General features: G+C 40.0%; 1 protein-coding gene across 1 annotated transcript in view; it reads right to left on the reverse strand.

Annotated features, from left to right (window-relative positions):
• The window catches only part of hmcn1 (hemicentin 1), a 361,968-nt gene that overhangs the window by 234,643 nt on the left and 103,947 nt on the right, over positions 1-23,378 (reverse strand). The window contains 4 exon segments of the mRNA XM_052011513.1: positions 6,490-6,611; positions 8,431-8,575; positions 12,264-12,527; positions 12,831-12,951. Of these exon segments, the coding sequence (XP_051867473.1) occupies positions 6,490-6,611; positions 8,431-8,575; positions 12,264-12,527; positions 12,831-12,951 (652 nt within the window).

Here is a 23,378-nt window from a genome sequence, read left to right on the forward strand (position 1 = left end):
GACCACTAAACTAGGGATTTCTTTTCTCCTTTAATCATCAATTGGTATTTGAACTGTGACTTATTCCTATGAGTTGATCTCTTTCAGTTGTCTGTTCCAACTTCTCATGCGTAAACAGAAAGCCAACAGTTCATGTCGTAAATATTTTAGCTTTTGTCTCATACATTTATTGGACCAGGAGGAATGTTCCAGGCAGTGTAATGAAAGACTATTTTTCATTTTTATTCGAGTGCTAAATCCCACCAGTGGGTACACGTCGCTTAAACACATTCTGGCGTCCATCAACAATTTATATAATCAGATAAAATCAGCAATTTGGAAAGATTTGAAGTGTGTTTATTTTTTTTATTGTCAGGAATCCATGAAGTCAAGGTTTTTTTTAAAACAAAAAAAATGATTCCAGAGTGGAAATATCATTCAGTTATGAAGCAAAGCAGAAGGACAAAACAATATGCTGAGAAATACGACTGCGTTTACCTGTCACATCAGCCTAATGATATATTTACAAACAACTGTACTGTTTCAGATAAAGCTACATTTGTCTGTCTAATTGATCTTTACCTAGCAGCTAGTTTCCAAATAAGACCAAGCAAACTGAATCTTGTTTAAACAGAATCACGAATGTTAAAACTATTAGAGTTCCAGGCCTAAATATTCTCCAGCACTATAAATGGTCATGGCAGTGATGCTGCAACAACCATTTCAGACATGGGCCCTCACTCTCAAACCTCAGTGGCACCCAAGGCCAGGTCCTAGGGAGAGATGAGGCCTACAGTCATAAACGTAAACAAAAGTCCAGGGTTGGCCCTGCCATTTGATGGTGGCAAAGGGGTGGGAATCAGTGGTTTGGATCAATTGTGGTCTGGAAGTTTGGTGTTTAGCCTGAAGAAACCAATGCTGTGAAGATCTAGTTGTCTTGGTGACTTGGCCACAAGTGACTGATCGCTCTCCTGGTGGCTAGGATTTGGGATTTGCCCCTGTCCACCTCATGTGCCCAAATATGATTTACAGAAAATATATATCAGCTCACTGCGAGACTGTTTAGAGTTCCCTGCAGAGAGGAGATATTGGTGGAACAAATTCCAAAACTGTAAATAAAGGAGGACTTTTGGTTCATTCAGTTGTTTCTGGCTTAGGTGATGGGACTGAGAGCCATGATTCCACGTTTGCCAACAACTCAAAAAATAGGCGATGTTATAAGCAGTAACAAATTACCAAGTGAATGAGCAAAATTCTGGCAATTTGATTGCAACTTCAGCAAATCTGAGGTCAACTACTTTGGAACTAAAATGAATTACCGAATACATTTCAAATGGTGGAAAGCCAATAGCAGTGGAGGTAGTCATGGAATGCTGCAGTACAGAAGTGGCCCTTTTGCCCATCACATCCATGTGACCTTTTTGCCCATCCATACTCATCATATTTTCCTGGATGAAGTCCATATCCTTCTACACCTTGCCTATTCAAATGCAAGTCTAAATGTCTCTTAAACATGGTGATTATATCTGATTCCACCACCTCCTCTGGCAGCGCATCCCAGATATCAACTGCTCTCTGTATAAGAGAACTTGCCCCTCAAATCCCCTTTAAAACCCCTTCATCTCAAATTAAACCTATGCCCTCCTGCTTTTGAAAAAGATTCTGATTATCTACTGTATCTGCCTCTTATAGTTTTATATACCTTTATAAAGGTCACACTTCAGCCTCCTTCGCTCCAGGGAAAACAGACCCAGCCTATCCAGTCTGCCCCCATTACTAAAGCCCTCCCATCCAGGCAACATCCTGTTGATTCTTCTCTCCAGCACAACCACATTCTTCCTATAGTGTGGTGACCAGTACTGCACACAATGTGTCCAAGTGTGGTCCAACCAGAGTTTTGTAAAGTTGTGACATAATGTCCCAACTTTTATAATTTATGTCCCAATCAATGAAGGGAAGCATGACCTATACCTTCTTCACCACCCTAATTACTTGTGTTGCAATATTCAGAGAACCATGGACTTGAAACCCAACGTCCTTCTGTTCATCAGCATTCCTTAGCACCCTACTTATTATTATATATGTCCTATCCCAATCTGACTTCCTAAAATACATCACCTCACATTTATTGGGTACATAAAATCTTAGGGGCACATGTGGATAGATCACGAAAGGTACAGATACAGAAAATAATCAAAAAGACCAATGGATTATTAGTCTTTTTATTCCAGAGGATCAAAACACAAAATGATAAAAGTTATGCAACAAACATACAAAGCTCATTTCAGAAGTACCATGAGCAGTTTTGGGCACTATATGTCAGGAAGGATATAATGACCTTGGAGGGAATGCAGTGTGGATTTAACATACAACCAAATTCCAAAGGTTAAACAACCAGATATTATGTAAACTGGGGCTGCAGTTCATGAAAGTCAAAAGGTTAAGGGGTGATTTATTTGAAATTCTCAATATTCAGGGGAACCAAGTGTATAGACAGAGAGAAACTATTTTTACTGTTTGGGGAACCTAAGGCATAGAAATTTGGAGTGAAGTCAGTAAACATTTCTGCACATAAAATGAGAGAAGTTTAGAACTTTTTCTGCAAACAGTAATCGATGGTCTGTAAATTTTTGTAAACTAATTGTAAATAGATTTTTGTAAACTGAATATATTAACGGATACGAAGGAATATCTTGGAGTTAGATCACTGAGGCATAACCTTACTGAATGGAAGAATGGATTTGAAGTACTAAATGGCCTTTCACTTGTCCTTGCACTGCTAACCATTCATAGAAAAAGTTTGGTATACTTGAAGATACATGCTTCCCTTTCCATTGTAACATACTAAATTAAGAATGAAGCATGAAAATGAGTTTGAGTGAATGGAGAAATGGGAATGAATCCAAATACTTAAAATATCGAATTTGTAATAAAGAAAATATGTTTGAGTGGCTATGTCTGTGATTGGGAAACAACAGTATTTCTGAGTATGCAATGAATATTTGGAATGGTTCCCTTACCAGGGATGATTTAATTTTAACTAAATCAACTGCAACATTTTAATTGTAGCTTTTATGCTAATTACTATGACCTTGTCTACCTCCTCAAGGAATCCCCAGCAGTGCTTCGGAATGCCTGCAGATTGAGATGAAATCACCAGAGAATATAATCCACATGTGGCCTCCATGAGGTTTTACCAAGGTAATTTAGTAAATTTAATTTCAAGCATTTCCAATTTATAAGCAGGAGATTAGTCCAGCATGGGGATGGACCACCAGGCAGCCCAATGGCATTTATCCAGAAGCTTGCACAGATACACATTGGGCTCATTTATCACTGAAACCTAACATTCTAAAAATGTTCTGCATAACCCTGAAGTTAGGTCATAGTAAAGTCAATACAGAGCTAGTCCTCCAAACTTTTTATGGTTGCCTGTACTGAGTGGAGCTAAGCATAAATACAATATCAGCAAGTTGGTTTTAAATTTTCACTTTCATTGAATGTTATGCAGACTTGATACACAGCTTCAGGACAATTGCGCCACAGCCTCACAAACAAGCATTTTATAGCCAGGGATCAGAATCCACACTAACCTCACCAGAAAACTTTTGAATTTGTCTCAGTCTAATGTTTTGTGCATTGAGATTTTCACATACATGTAAAATGCTTCAACTAACACAATTCCAGGGTTTTGATAAATTAAGTGACTGATTATTGGTCAGTTGGCCAGTGCTTCACTTGGACTTGATGATAAATAGCTTTTATTCTATTTTAATGGCACCGACTTCCAGGTCAACATCATAGGTATGCCATTGGGTTCTGATCACCAAGTCAGTGAGCAATAGGGCAGGATTCTTCCTTTCTTAATATTATTTTCATTCTGGCATTAATCACATGGGATCTCTGGAATCCAGAAAACCATGATGTCAGTCACATTGAAGAATGCTGACAGACAAGATGCCAGGAAGATCAGACCTCTGATTTGACTTTTAAAATATTTTAAAGCAGGCAAATCAAGGTTTGGGACATACACATGGATTAAGGTAGAAGATTAAATATTATAAGCAAGCTTTAACAATTCAAATTAGAAATAAAATGGAATCAGAAAATAACTGTTCTGTAGGAATGTGTGTCAGCATATAAAATTAGCATTTCAAGGCTATGTAATTAGTTCATCAGTAATTATCACTTTGTGGGCTGCTGAAAATTCAATTACTCCTCAGTCAAAAGGCAAAACCTTTTCAGGATTTTATGCAGTGATAATAGGGTGAGGTTCATGCCAGATCACCATTTCTGTGCTAATTGCCCCAAAGGAAAAGGCAAAGCTCATCTTGAATTGCAGCAAGGAGTCTCTCACAGCAACTTCTGGAGCTGATGGCAATTTCACTCAGGAACACTGGGTCATTACAACCCCAAATACTGGGCCGAACACTTTTGAATTTTCCCAGCTTTTAAGCTTTATCACAGAATCCTGCAACAACTAATGTTTAATGTTTTCAGGTGTGACATCCATACACAGGCATTTTAATTGTTTATTAGGAAGCCTATTCCTATTGATGTATATGTTGTTTCTTGTCTCTTGCACTGTGTAATTACTTGATATGATTACTGAATACCAATCCATTTGCCATTTAAAAGGTCACAATAAACTGCATGTGGCATTAATCTAAAACTTAAAAGCATGTGTTCTGTTCTAAGTGAGAAATAAGGAACATCACTCCCACGTGATTATCATTTTATTCTTCAATAAAGGTATTTATACAACCTCACTAGGGTCTGTCGTACAGGTCAGAAAGCATGGTGAAATGCCATCCTCCTGATCCCACATGTGAACATTAGCTGAAGAAGTTCAGCAAGGATTTGCAATCTGGTGCAGCCTGGAGACACAATGCAAATGGTGGATACTCATTCAAAGGAAGATAGGTCTCAGTCACCATAATAAAGTGAGATGATAATTTACCCCTTTTCTTGAACTGCAAGTGATGGATGATGAGACTGTTTTGATCTGTCTCAGCAAAGACCAAAGATACTTTTGGACAGTGAATTGCCAAACCAGCTCTTTAACTGAACTAAGTTCTTAACTTTCATGGACTTTCTTAACTTTCATTGACTTTCATGTTCTCTCTCCCTAAATGCCCCCATTAACCCACTCAGCAGTTGACCTTGACTACAGTTTATCCATAGGGCAACCCTGGCCTCACTGTACTGGAGATATCCCTCTTGTCCTCTCCACCCCTCTCCAATCTGCCCTGCAACTTAACGCTATTTTCTCTCCTTCTCAGTTCTGGTGAAGGGTCTTTGACAATTAACTTACTTCTCTTTCCACAGATGCTACCTGACCTGAAATAAAATCAGAAAAGGCTGAAGACACTCAGAAGGTCAGGCTGCATCAGTGGAAAGAGAAACAGTTTATGTTTATCCTGCCTGTCCTGTTGAATATTTACAGCATTTTCTGTTTTTATTTCAGATTGCCAGTTTTTTTAAATTTTCTTTTGCTAAATCAACCTAACAGGCCCAGGTGAAGACCTGAAACATTGACTGCCCATTTCCATCTACAGATGCTACCTGACCTTATGAGTGTTTTCAGCCTTCCAGCATCTGCAGTCTCTTGTGTCTCCATAACAAGTTAAGAGTCACAGTTGATGAAGGTGCCCTCTGCTCCTCCAGTAACCTCTATGCTTATTATCTTATATTTATAGTTAATTCTCCCCCATATCCCTTATCTTCAGCTGGCAAATGCATCTGGTTTTAAACCAAGCATAATTTTAAACTTGGAAGCATCCTTTGGCATCACATTTAACTGCAGTACAAGAAGAAGCCAAGTTATTAGAAGTTCCCAGGCAGTAATGTGACATTCTGAAATTGTAATAACTTGATTCAGAATCTCATTAACAATGGCAGAAACACATGAAATATAAATGGCAAACAGGTCAAGTAACGAGGAGCAGCTCTGGGTGGTCCCACAAAAGGGGGTAAAGGAAACTATGACCTTGCCTCACAGACCATCCTGCCTTCACCTGGCATTTAAACCACAGCAGGATTAGCACTCAGCCCTTGGTTAAAATCTACCTGAGGGTCCCAGTCATGTGACCAGACCTTGATTTGCATGAGCACAAACGCTCCCATCTGACTACAGTGGTCCATTCAGCCAACAACCTACCATGAATGGCTGAAACAGGGTGGTCAGTAGGACACAGCTCTATTCCCTGTTCTGTTGGGATGGGATGGACTAAAATTATCTCCTGTTACCTTGGTATTGGCACTGAAACTCGACATTTGAAATCTGCATGATTGCCCGTTATCAATCAGTGAGAATGTGAAAATGTTGAAGACATTGGCAATATAACACCATTGCACCTTTTAGGAACCATCCAGAGAAAAGTCCTGAGAAGGCACAAGTTGGCAAGAAACCGTTTTGTTATTAAAATGGTGCAAAGCAGTGCATATATTTCTGCGCAAGTACAATGGCCACAAACTGGTAACACAAGGCACATTTGGCTGGGTTCTGACCTGATACATCCAGAAAGGTTTGGGCACGCCCAGTTCCAGCACTGCTGATTGCTATGCATTCATAAATACCTTCATGCACTGCAGAAACACGAAGGATTTCAAAGCTTGCAGAGGCAGATTCCCTTTGAGAGAGAAAAAGTGGTAAAATCAGTGGAAGTATCATTACACAATAAAAATAAGAATAATTAGTTTGAAAAGGTGAAGTACATTGTTAATCTGACAAATCTACAATAACTAAAGGAATTAAATACTATTAGTTGTGTGAATTTAAAGATTATCTTTATGCATTAATGTTTACAGAAGTAATATATTTAAAGTATTTTGAGAAACACAATTTCTCAGTGATTGATAGGCAACTTCTTCCTTCCCTCATTTTGAATGCAACCCACATTAACGAGGCTGAATGTCCCTCTGCAGGATACAAGTATTGGTCTCGTGCATTTGTGAAGCCTGTTCTCCTGGTTTAAAAACAAAATAACTCACAATTCTGGAGTTGTCCTGATTTAGAAAAAGAACATTTCTGTGCAGGCATGTGTTCTCAGCAGATAAAGGCACCAAAATAACTAAACTGGAAAGATCACATTGCAATTTGGGATCCCGCCGTATGTGAATTGGCTGCCTTGTTTTCAAGGATACAACAATAACTACTCTACTGAAATATTTTATAAGTGCTGTAGGACATGATGAATGGTGCTTGCTTTTCTTTGTTCTGGGCTGTTAAGATGTCTATATTTTTGAGTTAAATTAGAAAAAAAAGAAACTTCTGAACCCCGGCAATGACGTCTCTCATTGTGGGCAACACGAAGCCAAAATACAAATTAATGGAGTTTGTCAGTGGAAGCCTGCATTCTTTGCATTTGTCCAATAAATACAGTGGCACAGACTCAGAGCCAATAACCAACTAATAGACTGCTGGCAGCACACTTTATTTTTTAACAATGGTGACCCATTGCTTGGAGAGCAGACTCCTTTTCAAATCTGCCAAATGACAAAAACACAGTTGCCTGTTTTACATCATAGGTCATTTCATCCCAAAAAAAAGCTCCATCCATCTGCAACCACCAAATGCAAACCACCAATGGCAGTTGGTCCAAATCTGTCTCATCCTGCCAACTACCTTAGTAGTTATGTCATTGAACTCTTATCTGGACTATTGATCCAGAGCTGTGAACTTCAACTCCACCACGGCAGCTGAAGAATTGAAATTCACAGAATTAAATACATCTGGATTAACAAGCTGCCATCCGTAGTGGTAACAACAAAGGTGCTGGATTGTCGTAAAAACTTATTTGGCACACTAATGCACTTCAGGGTGAGAAATTTGCCATCTTTACCCATCCTGGCCAATCCATGATTCCAGAACTACAGAAGTGACACTTATCTGCCTTCTGCCTAGCGAGCCATTCAAGAGGCATTTAGCAGTGGTTAATGAACGTGGGCCTTGCCAATAGCTACATCTTGCATTCTAGTAAAAAAATGTTTGACTCACTTTATTTGTAGATTTTTATCAATATTGAAATCATCTGCATATTTTATCTATATTTCAATCACTTTTGTGCATCCTAGTCAAGCCAGCCAATTTCCAAAATAATTTGGAGGTTGTGTATGAATCCAATTACCTAGTGGCTTAACGAATTGCAAACTGTCAAATTTCCTATTGCTATAACAGTGAGATTACAGAGGAAATAAGGGTAAAATCAAGTGCAAAGTTCCCACCTTGAGCACCATTTCTGTATCCAGTCCATACTGGGACTACTGCTGTATTTGATTTCTCAATATACTGTATGCAATGCAATTAGGGTGAGGAGTCTGATGAGTCGATGTTTTTTTGACCCTTTTACTATGCTCACACCTGAGAACAAGTGGTAGTAAGAGGTAAGGAAGTGACAGTGATAGTAAGAAACATGAGAAATAATGTTAACATTTATCCTTTATACATACTTGTAAAACTGGTCTGTTCCAAGTTTTGAACCAGCTCTGCTGAAACGCAGTGTGAAAGGGATGAGACTGTCGACGGTACATGAGATGTAGCCTGTCTGCAGGTAATAACCTGGAGTATGTGCTGGCATTGTGACCTTTGGAGCACCTAAGGAAATATGTCAAGTTTTGTGAATTTATTTAATTAAATCTATGGAGGGAGTAGGTGGATATTTGCCACCAAATTAAATCAATAAACTCAAGTCACGTTTCTGGGTAATAGACGCATGGAGAATCTTTTACCGCAATAACACATATGCCACAGCATCTCAATTCTGATCAGCTTCATTCATTTTACTGAAACAGCTCCAATACTAGTTTGCTAGAGGTAATATAAAAGTGGTCTATTTGCCTTTGCCTCACAATAATTCAACCCAGCTGCTAGTTGCAAAATGGCACCAATGGCAAACACAGATGACTGCTATTTTTCAGATCGCTGAGCTCCAACCAGGTGTGGGGATACACCAGGAGCAGCACCTTCTGCCAGTGCGAAGCTAGTGGACTCCAAATTGAGAACTTCCACAGATTTCCCAGGTGTGCCTTTGAGCTTGTCTGTGACTGTGTCTGTGAGTGAGTGTATTTATTAAACATTTTAAAAAATGATTGCGGAGGCCAAGCTCCCAGCTGAAAATGGCACTCAGGGCCATGTTGGAAGAAACAGTATGGCTCAGTGGTAGGAGCCAGAGATGTTTGGTCAATGCAAGATCTGCCACAATTAGTGTTCTGTGTTGCTGGCCAACACAGCCTTATGTCAGCAGCCAGCAAATAAAACTGATAAATATGACCTCAAAATTCTTACATTTACAGTTATTTTTCCACTGCTAACATTGGATCTGGATTCCTCTGCTAACATCTGCATTCTGACCCACGCGAGCAAGTTCAGAACACTCACTAATAGCCAACACCTTCTGCAATGTTAAGTAGCTATGCAACCAGAATGCATAAAATATTAACAATGGAGGGCAATATATGAGAGAATGAGACTGAATATTTATTGGAGCTTTAAAAGGATGCTAATCCTCTGCCAAAGATTGCATTTAATTTGGGTCAATACCCCAAAATTCCAGAAGTGGACAACAAATGGTTCACTGAGAATGTCTGATCTGTGCACTTCTGTTCAGTCTATTACTCTGTGGACAAGTTGGCCCTAAAACTGAACATTAATTTTCCAACAATGAAAATAAAGATCCACTCACACGAAGCACCATTGCAACCATTGTTCAAAATACTTTCCTTTTCTTACATTTCCAAGTGTTATATATTGAAGATGAAAGATTATCAACTGTGTACATATTGTAGCGACTCACCGTCCGATCAGGCGAACCGGCTTGACAGTCGGGTCGCGCGGCGTCGGAGCGACGAGGCCCAAGATGGTGGCAGGCCTCGTCTTTCCTGAGCAACGGAGAGAACCCGTGCGCGGGTAAGTCTTGATGACGTAGTACTTACGTCATTGCCGGTTGCATTGGGCGGGAACAGTCTCCCTTAAAAGGCCCACGCAAGGCGGGAAAATAAACCAGTTCTTGTTTGACAATCCATCGACTAGCGTCTTGTTTTATTTCGCGGTAGCAACCGCTACAATATAACATTTTAAAAAAAACTTTTCTAAAATTACAAAGAGAAAATAATAGAAATATATAAATGAAAGCTTAAGTTTTCAAACAGTAACCCTTTGTCAGTACAGCTTTGATCCAGATGAGAAAGCCTAATTGGCCAATTTTTCACTCAGCTTGAGAGTCTGGTCCCCAGTGCAACGCCTCTACCCAAAAAATTAGCCTTTTTTCTTCTGAAGCTGATTATTTCATTTTATTTGACAACTCCTTTTAGGTTTTATGTGTACCTTAATTCTTGTGGCAACTGTTAAACTGAACATTGTTAGAAGTGCAAATAATACAGAACCTTTCTAGAGAAATGTAAGCATTCAATGTAATTGTAAAATGACAGGGTGGGAACAGTGGGACATGCAAGCACCAGACTTGATCTGGTCATGGGTCCCTTGTTGCAGAAAATATGATTTAGATGCTGGTGATAATCAACGATTACCCTGGTTCTCCCAGGCAGCAGGTCTTAAAATTGTTCCAAGTGATTACAGGTAATCTGAGAACACAAAAGCAATTTCATCCAACAGATCTACCTAAACCTTTTTGATTAAAAAGCATATAACTGTTGTTATGACTACATCCATGGAGTAACAACGTGTTCACAGCGGGTACTATGCTATGGAATGTTAGGCTTGCTGCAAGATTATTTGCAGTGGTCCATCACTGGCTTTAATGAGGTTACCACACTACATTAGTCACCTGGAATTTCCTTTGCTACAAAACTGCTGTAACAATTGGATCTTTTTTTTTCTTTTTAGCAAATAAGCACATAAGGTGGTGAAAACTCTTCTTTGAAAATAAATTGGAAATAATTATTTGTATGTGAATCATCTGATGTGTAATGGTTTCAGCAAAGATTACTTCTAACAAACTTCAAAGAGCCCAGAGTGGTGCATTGATTTAACTGATGAAAAACCCTATTTTAGGGAGGAATGTGAAATGCAGCTCCTCTAATGGCTCAGTTGATAAAATCACTGCTGGGTTCAGCCAAATCCTGCTTTGCACAGAGAGCTTGCATCATCATTACGGAGACACGAATATCAGCCTCAGTGTTACCAAACTAGGGAAGGGAAATGGGAAGGTTACATTGCAAATCTTGTTCAGTATCCAACAGTCACCTGCTGGAAATGTCCTTCTGTTCTGAATAGGACCATGCACAAATACACTACTGATGCTTTTATATGGATGATTACATCAACAGAGTCAGATGGCAATGAGGAGGTGTACAGGAGTGAGATAAATCAGTTGGGTGAGTGGCGTCACAACAACAACCTCGCATTCAGTGTCAACGAGACCAAGGAACTGAGTGTGGACTTCATGAAGGGGAAGTTGGGAGAACACACACCAGTCCTCGTTGAGGGGTCAGTGGTGGAAAAGGGTGAGCAGCTTCAAGTTCCTGGGCGTCAACATCTCAGAGGATCTACCCTGGTCCCAACATGTTGATGCCATCATGAAGAAGGCATGCCAGTGACTCGACTTAGTTAGGATTTTGAGGAGATTTGGTATGTCACCAAAGGCTCTTACAAATTTCTACAGATGTACAGTGGAGAGCATTCTGACTGGTTGCATCACCGCCTGGTATGGAGGCTCCAATGCACAGGATTGTAAGAGGCTGCAGAGGGTTGTAGACTCAGCCAGCTCCATCATGGGCACAACGCTCCCACAGTCGAGGACATCTTCAAGAGGCGGTGCCTTAAGAAGGCAGCATCCATCATTAAGCACCTTCACCATCCAGGACATGCCCTCTTCTCGTTACTACCATCAAGGAGGCAGCACAGGAGCCTGAAGACCCAAACTCAACAATTCAGGAACAGCTTCTTCCCCTCCACCATCGGATTTCTGAATGATCCATGAACACTACCTCATTATTCCTTTCTTTTTGCACTATTTGTTTATTTTTGTAATTTATAGATTTTTATGTCTTTGCACTGTACTACTGCCATAAAGCAACAAATTTCACATCATATGTCAGTGATAATAAATATGATTCTGATTCTGTTAGGGTATGGCATCTGTAAAATGAATGCAGAATGAAGTTGCTTATGGTAATTAAATCATTTATTCACTGTTCTAAGGTGTTAAGCAATTTATGTAAAAAGCAGAAATGAATTTCACATGAAAACGGTAATATGTTTATTACTAATACAGTGGTAGGATAATGGTAAAAACTGCCTGATGATGCAGGATTTTAGGTCTCACCTGGAACAATGTTGGAATATGACACACTGGATACTCGCTGGAAGAGGTACTTTTTGCTATCGTACCCAGTCACTTTCAGGAAAAAAGCTTCATCGGGTGGAATAAATTCAGTCACGTTCAGGATGCTGTAAGGCTTTCGGTCAGGGTAATACCTGATTGGAATAGTCTTCAATGAAATGCCCGAGGTGCTGAGAAGCTCCACACGATCCACTCTAGCAGGAGGAGCAAGTCCAGTTGTATTCAGTAGTAGGTATGTTGGGATACCTGTTAGTATAAGAAATACAAGATGCAAAAGCAAGATAAAATGGTTCAGAGACAAAATATAGCAGTAGAACGCCACTGTTTGAAATAATCTGAGAAAAGTTCTCTCTTCATCTGTTTGAAAAGTGGGATACAAACCAAATAGGACTTGGATAAAACAGAATCAAAAATCATGGCTCAGAAGTGTGAATTTTTAATATGGTCACTTCATGCTCTAACTTCAAATTATTTGCATTGCCTGTACCATCATTGAGCCTAGTCATGAAAGTGCACTCAGAGGGAAAAAGAGGTTCAGTAAAGACTTACCTTGTACAGGTCTGTTTCCAATCTTCTTAAAGTTCATTGTTGGTTTTCGTGAAAATCCAGCTCGAAAGTCAATGGTACTGAGGCCTGTGATTCGAACTGAATGTCTCCCAGCACTTGCAGTCTGCAGAGAAAAGAAAACACAGAATATCTACATCCTGCAATAAACAAGGCAAGATACCAACTATATTGCATGGCTAATAAGACAAAGAATTGTACCCTAAACCAATGCTCTCGTTGTTGGGGGGGTGGTGAGAGTGTTTGGGTTTGTTGAAGGCTGTGATACTGACCCTGTGCCCACCAGTTTCAGTTACCCAGTAGTTGCAAAACACATCCAGCCATATAGAACCCTCTATAAAGCACAAAATTAGCAGCAGTATCAGCACTCTCTTTAGTCTTCATAAATCAGTAGCCAGTTTGATTCTAACAATATCCCACTGGGTGGTTTGGGTTATTACCCCAAAAGGCCAACTAACAATGTCAATGTTAATCATGTAAGATAATGACATATGACTCGGAAAAGAGACACCCATTGTGGGAATCATTTTCCTCAGTAACCGTTTGGCATATTTTGATTGTGCCAATTTGTGAAAATGTTTGGTTGTTCCTTCTTTTATTGCCAATAAGAGTTGAGTGGTCTGAATATGACATGGTCTGAAACCATGTCATGACAATGAGAGTCATTTAGGCTTATTTGAATTTGTTTCCATTTACACTGCACAGGTATCAAGATATCAAGAGGAAGAGGGGCAGGAAAATGAGCATTGCTGTTGGTGCTTGTACAGCTCCCTTTAACTGGCTCAATATTTGTACCCACTTCAGAGTTGACTGTTCCCTACCACCCCTTGCATGCGACTGTATGACAGGCATAATTGCAGTTGACGTAATGCCAGGTTACAATCGTTCATCTAATGAACATAATTTGCAACAGAGTTAAATCACTACGCAAATTAATTTCATGTTTGATTCACCAGCACTGCAATATCAGGACATTTTAGAAAGTGACAGTTACATTCGAAGATTTTGTTTCCCACAATTTAAAGAGACTTAAGCTCCTGAGTTTTCTACTTCATAAAGTGATGTAATGGCAGCAACATGCCACACACAGCTTTCTCCCTGCATCTGTACCATTCGGCAAATAATTTGTTGTTAATTTTGATGACTGGATTTCCAGTTTGTAATTGACATTTTCAAGGCCAACTTTAAATGTCATTTGTCCTAATATTTATCTGTGACGTGCTAATTGGTTACATCAGATTGCATCTGGCATAAAGATTTTGTGAAGTAAAATAGATAGTTTGCCCATGCCACACTGCCCCAGCAGCTTCACCATTATACAGAGTGACAGTTAGATAGTTCATTGCAAATACACTGCCATAAAAGCTCCCTGTTGGTGAAGGGAATGGAGTGAAACCATGTCAAACTTTATTCAGACCACTCAACTTTTATTGACAATAAAAGAGGGAACAACCAAGCACTTTCACAAATTGGCACAATCAAAATATGCTGAACAGTTACTGAGGAAAATGATTCCACAATGGGTGTCTGTTTTCCCAGTCATATTTAATTACCTTACACGATTAATTAAGTCACTTATTTACTACTGTCAACATAGAACCACAGAACACTACAGCACAGAAAACAGGCCATTCGGCCCTTCTAGTCTGTGCCGAAATGTTATTCCACTAGTCCCATTTACCTGCACCCAGTCCATAACCCTCCAGACCTCTCTCGTCCACGTACCTATCCAAATTATTCTTAAAACTCAAGAGTGAGCCCGCATTTACTACATCAGATGGTAGCTCGTTCCATACTCCCACCACCCTTTGAGTGAAGAAGTTCCCCCTAATGTTTCCCCTAAACCTTTCCCCTTTCACCCTAAAGCCATGTCCTCTCGTACTTATCTCTCCTAATCTAGATAAGACCAAGCATCTAGATAAGACCAAGCATTTCTATTAGACATCTGTTACCAATGTGATAAATCTTAAATTCAGAGACCTTTTGTTCAATAATCTATCACCTCAGTAACAACTTTCGCCATGGTTGTGAAGTACATTAATTGCTTGTATGCAGCCTCCTCAGTCTGGTGACTTGTAGATGCATTAATCAGTTTGGAACTGAACCACCAGAGAGACCAGCAAGATCCTGGTTCCAACCCTTGCTCTATTCCAAGTCAGCTGATGAATAGATGTCAACATTCCCAGACAGGAGGAAAAATCGCTCTTTTCTCCTCTTGGAAAGTGCATTATTTGAGCACTATGCTGTCTGCCTCTGTGGAAATGACTGCTGGACCATTACTGTAAGGCCACAAGACTTAACTACCTGCCCCATTCTATTTCCTAACCAAACTAATTTAGTCATTTTATCATTCCCTTATCACATTCACATTCTAATACACTGGATGAAGATTTAGTTAATAGCTGTATCCCATCTTATTTTCTTTAGTTTTTCTGTTTGGATTTTTATTACTGTTATTATGCTATATGTACGTAGTGTTACTTGCACATGTCCACTCCCTTCTTTCTACCATTTGTGGCCTGTCCTTCACTCACATTGGTCCTAGGCTTTGGAATTCTTTTCATAAACCATTTTTCCACCTCGTTCCAGAGCCTCCTTGAAATATACCCATTTACTCAAGCTTTTAGTCACCCCTCCTAATATCATTACCCTTTCACTGAACTCTACTCTGCAACACTATCTGTCCTGTTAATATATTCCCTTATGAGCTGGCTTAGAGTCATAGAGCACTACAGCACAAAAACAGGCCCTTTGGCCCATCTAATCCATGTCGACTTGATCTTCTGCCTAGTCCCAACTACCTGCACCCGAACCATATCTCTCCAAACCTCTTCCATCCATTTACCTATCCAAACTTCTCTTGAAGGTTACAGTTGAACCTGCATCTAACACTTCCTCTGGCAGCTTGTTCCACACTCACACCACCCTCTGGGTGAAGAAGTTTCCCTTCAGATTACCCTTGTATATTTCACCTTTCATCCTAAACCTATGTCCTCTAGTTCTAGTCTCACCCATCCTTAGGGGAAAAAACCTATATACATTCACCCTATCTATACCCCTCATAATTTTGTATATCTCTATAAGATCTCCCCTCATTCTTCTGTGCTCCAGGGAATAAAGTCCTAAGCTATTCAACCTTTCCCAATAACCCAAGTCCCGGCAATATCCTCGTAAATTTTCTCTGCACTCTTTCAAGCTTACTGATATCTTACCTGTAGGTAGGTGACCAGAACTGCACACAATACTCCAAATTTGGCCTCACCAACATCTTGTATAACTTCAACATAACATCCCAACTCCTGTACTCAAAGTCCTGATTTATGAAGGCCAAAGTACCAAAAGCTCTCTTTATGTGTCTCTCTACTTGTGACGCCACTTTCAAGGAACTATGGATCTTTATTCCCAGGTCCCTCTGTTCTACCACACACCTCAGAGCCCTACCCTGGTTTGTCCTCCTAAAGTGCAACACCTCGCAATTGTCTGCATTAAATTCCATCTGCCATTTTTCAGCCCATTTTCCTAGCTGGTCAAGATCACGCTGCAAGCTTTCATAGCCTTCCTCGCTATCCAAGATGCCCCCAATCTTGGTGCCATCGGCAAATTTGATGATCCAGTTTATTACATTATCATCTAAATCGTTAATATAGATGATAAACAACAACGGACCCAACACCGATCCCTGCAACACACCACTAGTCACAGGCCTACAGTCAGAGAGATAACCATCTGCTACCACTCTCTGGCTTCTCCCACTAAGCCAATGTTGAATCCAATTGGCTACTTCATCCTGAATGCCAAATGACTTAACCTTCTGGACCAGCCTCCCACGCGGGACTTTGTCAAAGATCTTGGGCTAAAGTCCATGTAGACAACGTCCACCGCCTTTCCCTCATCAACCTTCTTGGTAACCTCCTCGAAGAACTCTACAAGGTTGGTTAGACATTACCAACCACACACAAAGCCATGTTCACTATCCCTAATCAGACACTGTCTATCATAATATTTACATATCCTTCTTTTTCTTTACCAGGGCCTCAATATCCCTCGATAACCAAGGTTCCCTGAACCCGCTAGCCTTGCCTTTTATTCTAAACAGGAACATGCAGTTTCTGTACTCCCAATATTTCACTTTTGAAAGCCTCCCATTTACCAAGCACCTCTTTGCCAGAAAACAGCCTATCTCAATCCACACCTGCTGGATCCCTTCTGATGCCATCAAAATTGGCCTTACTCCAATTTAGAATCTCAATCCGCGGACCAGTCCTATACTTCTCCATAATTATCTTGAAACTAATGGAATTATGATCACTAGATCTGAAGTGTTCCCCTACACACACTTCTGTCACCTGCCCTGTCTCATTCCCTAAGAGGAGATCCAGTATTGCGCTCTCTCTAGTTGGGACCTCTGCATATTGATTAAGGAAACTTTCCTGAACACATTTGACAAACTTGATCCTATCCAATCCCTTTACAGTATGGGAGTCCCAGTCAATCTCAGCCTAGAATATCACCATTTCATAAAACTACACTGGAAGCCTTTCAATGGAAAAAACAATCAGAAATCCAGCAAAGAGACAAATCTGACCTGTATTTAAAATCATTGTCTGGCTTTAATTCCATTTACAGTATGTCTCATTTTATCAGCAACTCTCATTTTATCTCCCACGTGGACCCATCATCGCTGGCCTTTTGTCCATCCCTCCTTCCTACTGCTGCGCCATTAACTGGCCACTTGCTCCTGCTCTGACTTTTTCACCTCTGCTTCTCCACTTCTTCCATCACATCAACACAGCTTTCAGTCCCATTTTCACCACATCTCCATTCTCTCCTCTTGTGTCTCATTCTACTCACTGCACCCTGTTGAGTACACCCAAACATGTTGACCATGAAAGATGAGACATAAGCATTGTTTTTGATCCAAATAGATAATTCTGACCAATCAAAGATAATTGTTTACATTTTTCAGTTATACCGAAACACAATCCAAATAGCAGTGAAAGAATATTTGACACACCTAACACAATCAATCAATGTGAAACCTTGTTTTTGAGCAGAGAGATGAGTTAAACATAGAATCATGTTCATGTAGAATGTGTGTAACCATTAACACTCTAAGCATTTAACCTAACTGAGTCATCGACAGAATAGTTAAATGGGCTATAATACAAACCTTTTCAAAAATTATCCTTATAACAAAAATTCTGAACCAACTGCAAGATTTCTCAGCAAACTAGTTTTTCACTTAGCAGAATTGAACTGTACTTGATGGGCCTCAGCTTTGACTCAACCCACCACAGGACATTAGAGGTTCCCAAGTTCCCCATGATTTAAATCTGAGGCTGTTATTGCTTACTTGCACCCACAAAAACATTATCTGCAAATTAACAGATTTAATAATTGATGGACACATGGAATATGTTTTTCAGGGTTTGCTAAAATGAAAACAGAATTAAAAGCAATTACAGAATGAATGCCATTTCACTGTGATCTCCTCTGTAAAACAATTTCACAATTCACAATCTACGTAGTTATGACCTTGCACCTTATTGTCTACCTGCACTGCACTTCCTCTGTTGCTGTGACATTTTACTCTGTATTCTGTTATTGCTTTTACCCTGTACTACCTCAATGCACTGTGTAATGAATTGATCTGTACGAACGGTATGCAAGTCAAGTCTTTCACTGTACCTCGGTACAAGTGACAATAATAAACCAATATCAATTGCATAAAATTTCATTGAAATCAATCACTCCATTTATATTCACATTAAGTTGTACTGCTGTCCACAGGATGTCAAGAAAAACACTGTGTGACTGGGTGCAGCTGTTGTAGTTGGACAACTTGATGTCATAAAGAAAGGGTCGGAGTTTGGTCATGGTGTAAATGGGGGGGCTGGCATTTTATTCAAAATCAAGGTTGTATCATAAATATGATACACCTACATCAACAATCTACGTCTAAACTATCGGGGATTTTTTGTCATCATACAACAATTTGTCACAAATATTTGACACCACACTATAGAATAAGGTTTCAATGTTTTGCCATGAGACTGCACTAGTGAAGGTTTCAGAGTATTAGTGTCAGATTTACAAGTAATGGTTGTGAAGGCAATGATACTAAATTTTGCTGGCAAAGGTATCAAGGTATTAGTCCTAGACTGCACTGGTAACAGAATGAGGGAATTGTCAACAGATTGTATGAGTGAAGACATCAGGTAGTGTTGCCAGCATGTGCTGGTGTCAAATTTATGGGTACTATTAATTACATTATTATGTTGGTATCTGTTGTATTAGCTTTATGAATAGGGTATTAATTAAGGTAAGATAAGATATCTTTATTAGCCACATGTATATCAAAACACACAGTGAAATACATCTTTTACACAGAGTGTTCTGGGGGCAGCCCGCAAGTGTCGCCATGCTTCCAGCACCAACATAGCATGCCCACAACTTCCTAACCCGTACGTCTTTGGAATGTGGGAGGAGACCCATGCAGACACAGGGAGAACGTACAAACTCCTTACAGACGGCGGCCGGAATTGAACCAGGGATGCTGGCACTGTAATAGCGTCATGCTAACCACTACACTACCGTGCCTGCCCTACACTACTGTGCCTGCTCTGTATTCACCTGTATTATTGTATGACTGTGCCAATTATCAGCTTTATACAGTGATAGCCTTTCACATTTCAGGCACATCTATGGAATATAGTTCCTCTGCAAACAACTGCATGGGCCAGAATACAGCACTGGAAACCAACACAAAATGGCCAGCACACCTGCAACATCCACCTGAAAAACTGAGATTTGGCCTCAACTACACAACACCAGTAAACTACATATGGTAATTGAGTACCCCAGTGCTGCTCGCTGGTCAGACAAATTGCCTTGGATACATGCTGAGCTTTTCTGTAAGCAGTCTGTGCTCAGGAGGGATGAGGGATAAGATTTGGCTGGTAGCTGTATGGACTATTATTGTGGACCCAGGAGGAGCAGTTCTCCTTCTTGCCCCACATTATGTGCAAACTAAACAAAAACTGTTCAGAAATTTTAAAGGGTGCCAGTTAGGCAGCTGCACATCTGGAAACATTAAATGGAGGATGCTTAACTCCACCACACAACACAGGCAGGGATGATATTATTCCAAAGGATAATGATTGTAATTGTTGTAGGTCAATCATTTCAGCCCATGGACATCATTGCAGAGTTCCTCAGGTAGGGTCTTGACTCAAACAAATTCAACTGCTTCATCAGTGACTTTGTTTCCATCCTAATAGTTCACTGATATTTGAACAATGTTCAATTCCACTTGCAATTCCTCAGAAAATCTATTCTTTCATCCCTGCATGCCACAAGACCTAGACAATAGTTAGGTGTGCTCATAACTGGCAAGTAACAATTACATACTGTATAAGTGTCAGGCAATGATCAACACTGACAAAAAACTGTCTTGCCGCTCCTCTCGACATTCAAAAGCATTCCTACCGCAAAATCCTCATTCATCAACATCCCAGCTTGTTGTCCACCAGAACACAAGAAAATAGCAGTAGTAGGCCTCCAGGCCCCTCAAGCCAGCCCTAATATTCAATGTGACCACAAATGCTCTGCCACAGGGCTCAAATCTTCCTCTGTACGAGATCCCCACAGCCCTCAGATCTCCAATCTTTCAAAAATTTATCTACCTCCACTTTAAATGCTTTTAATCGAGCCTTAACCTCTCTGGGGCAGAGAATTCCAGAGATTCACCACCCTCTGCAAGAAGAAATTTCTGCGTACCCTGGTTTTAAATGACCTGCCCCTTATCATAAAACTATGTCGTCTTTTTTGAGTTTTTCTCACTTGTGAAAGTATCTCAACATCTACCCTGTCAGGTCCCCTCAGGATCTAAAACATTTCAATAATGTTCTAATGTTTCAATAATTCTTCAAAACTCCAAAGAACACAGGCTCAATCTATTTAGCATCTCTTGATGGTATAATCCTCTTATTCCATGAATTAGCGTGGTGAACCTCCTTTGGACCATCTCCAAAGCTAGTATATCCTTTCTTAGCTGAGGGGACCAAAACACTACTCCAGATGTGGCTTCACAAATGCCATTGTAACAAAGCTTCCCTGTTTCGAAACTCCAGCCCCTTTGCGATATAGGCCAATGTGCCATTTGCCTTCTGAACTATTTGTTGCACCTGTGTGCTAACTTCTCATGACAGATTAGCCTTATGAATACTGTGGTCACAGAGAAAGTCACAAGCTGTGTATCCTGATATTCTAACTGTCTCTATTATCTAAAAGGCATAAATTGGGAATGTAATGGAATACCCAAAACCTGCCTTAGTGAAACCACAACACTCATGAGCCTCAAATGGAAAGAATCTGATTTGCATTCATTCAGACTTCCACAACGATAAACTGTGGCTGCAACATATACAAACTACAAATAATACAGCAACAAATTGTCAATGATTTTTGGCACTACCATTTAGAGGGGCAGCAGACTGGGTGCACAGGAATGTCACCACTATCAACCCCTCTATGTCACACGCCATCCTAAATTGGAAATATATCACCATGCATTCATCACTACTGGTCCTGAACTCCCACACTCACCAGCACTGTGAATTATCTCCAAAACAAGTACCACACTAGTTCAAGAAGGCAGCTCACCAAGGGGAATTAGAGATGGGCAGTAAATTTCCCATGAGTAAAACATGCCATGAGAAAGGTTTTGTTTCCATCCTCTACAGTAATGGTACCACATAACATGATGGACTGTGTCCTCCATGTGAAGATGAAACTTTGTGATGTTCACTCCCACTGATATTCTCACAGAGAGATGCATCAGAAACAAGTAAATTGAAGAGGATAGTATCAGGTAGGCTCATTCCTTGCATTGGTTCTCTCACCATCAGTGAGGACTTTGAAGTTCCTCACTCACAATCTATGTCCTTGCCAATTCAACACTCAAGGGAGAGCAGGTTATAATTAGCCAGTGATTTCATGGTATTAGGTCAAACGTGGACAATAAGATGTCTCGAGTCAATGTCGAGGACTCTAGACACTCTCCTTCCTGACTATATACCAGCACTATTTTCTCTCAGGTTTTTTGAAGGAAAAGTCATGAACATTCACAGTTGCATAGTTAGTACAGCTGCTACTTTACAGCTGCAGCGACCTGGGTTCAATCCTGAACTCTAAGTGCTCTCTGTGTGGAGTTTGCACAGTCTCCCTGTGACTGCATGGGTTTCCTCTGGGTTTTCTGGTTTCCTCCCACATCCCAAAGATGTGCTGATTGGTAGGTTAATTGGCCACGGTAAATTGGCCCCAATGTGCAGGTTGGTGGTTGTATCTCGCAGGCATTGATGGGAAAATAACTGGGGAATGGGACTGTTTTGTGAGCTGGCACAGACTTGATGGGCTGTACAGTGAATGGACCAATACAGTGAATATACTTAGCTGAAATGTTTCTGGGAGTCAGTTGTTTGTGCTCTAGTCTGCGAGATGTCTGCAATATTGGCGAGTTTCCAAATAACGTGAGGTCTTTGTAGAGGTCAACTGGACAACATATGCCATTGGACATCTGGTGCCAAGGTTAATGCTAAGTGGTGTAGCCTGCATTGATCTTATTTTTAGTGTTTGGTAAAATGGAATAGCTTGCAGGCCACTTCAGAGTGTGGTTATGAAATCACATGGTGGGTAGACCAGATAAAAATGACTAAAGAGCGAATCTTGTGTTTTCTTTAAATGACAATTTAGTATTTTCACTGCTACTATTATTAGCTGGTAGTTCCAGACTTATTAACTGAATTTAAATGCTGCTGCTGCTGTGGAAATATTTCATTGGCTCCAGATCAGCTATCCCTCTGGATCAAAATATTACCAACCGCATTGACAAGAATATCATTTTAAGCCTGATTTGTACAAAACAGATGGACCTTAATTAAAAGGAATGAATGTGTGAGTGATGTAATAATAATCTGAACACTTAATTGCTTTTAATGTACAACTGCAGATAGGTTAAGCTATTAAAAATTCCAAAAGCATTTTGGATTTCACGAATACAAGCAAAGAGAAAAAGAGCTAAGAGGTTATATTGAATTGGTGCAGATCAAAGGTAGAGCACAGTTACAGTACCCTGTGCAGACTTATTTCACCCAATTATAGAAAGCTTATTAAAGCCACAGACAGTTTTCGCATGAGGATGTCAGCAATCCGAAACTAATATACCTATACTGTACCTACCAAACTATTCAAAATCCTCCATCCACAGGGATTCAACGTGAAAATATATGACAAGAGGGAAAAACATGTAGAATTTTTCCCACAGAAAGAGCTTAGAATTGGAATGGTTCCAGTAAGAAAACCATTTTCCCATTGCACTTTAATAGTTTCAGGTTACAGCTTGAAGATATAAATTAATTTTAAGATGAAGGTGGAGGTCAAATTCCTCCAAGCAGAAAATATGAGAATACCAAGCCTTCTTCATAGTTAATGAGTCACTGTCAAAATTGTAACAAAGCACAGTTTGAAACATGT

This window comes from Pristis pectinata, chromosome 3, assembly GCF_009764475.1.
Source record: "Pristis pectinata isolate sPriPec2 chromosome 3, sPriPec2.1.pri, whole genome shotgun sequence".
In the NCBI taxonomy this organism is placed as follows: domain Eukaryota; kingdom Metazoa; phylum Chordata; class Chondrichthyes; order Rhinopristiformes; family Pristidae; genus Pristis; species Pristis pectinata.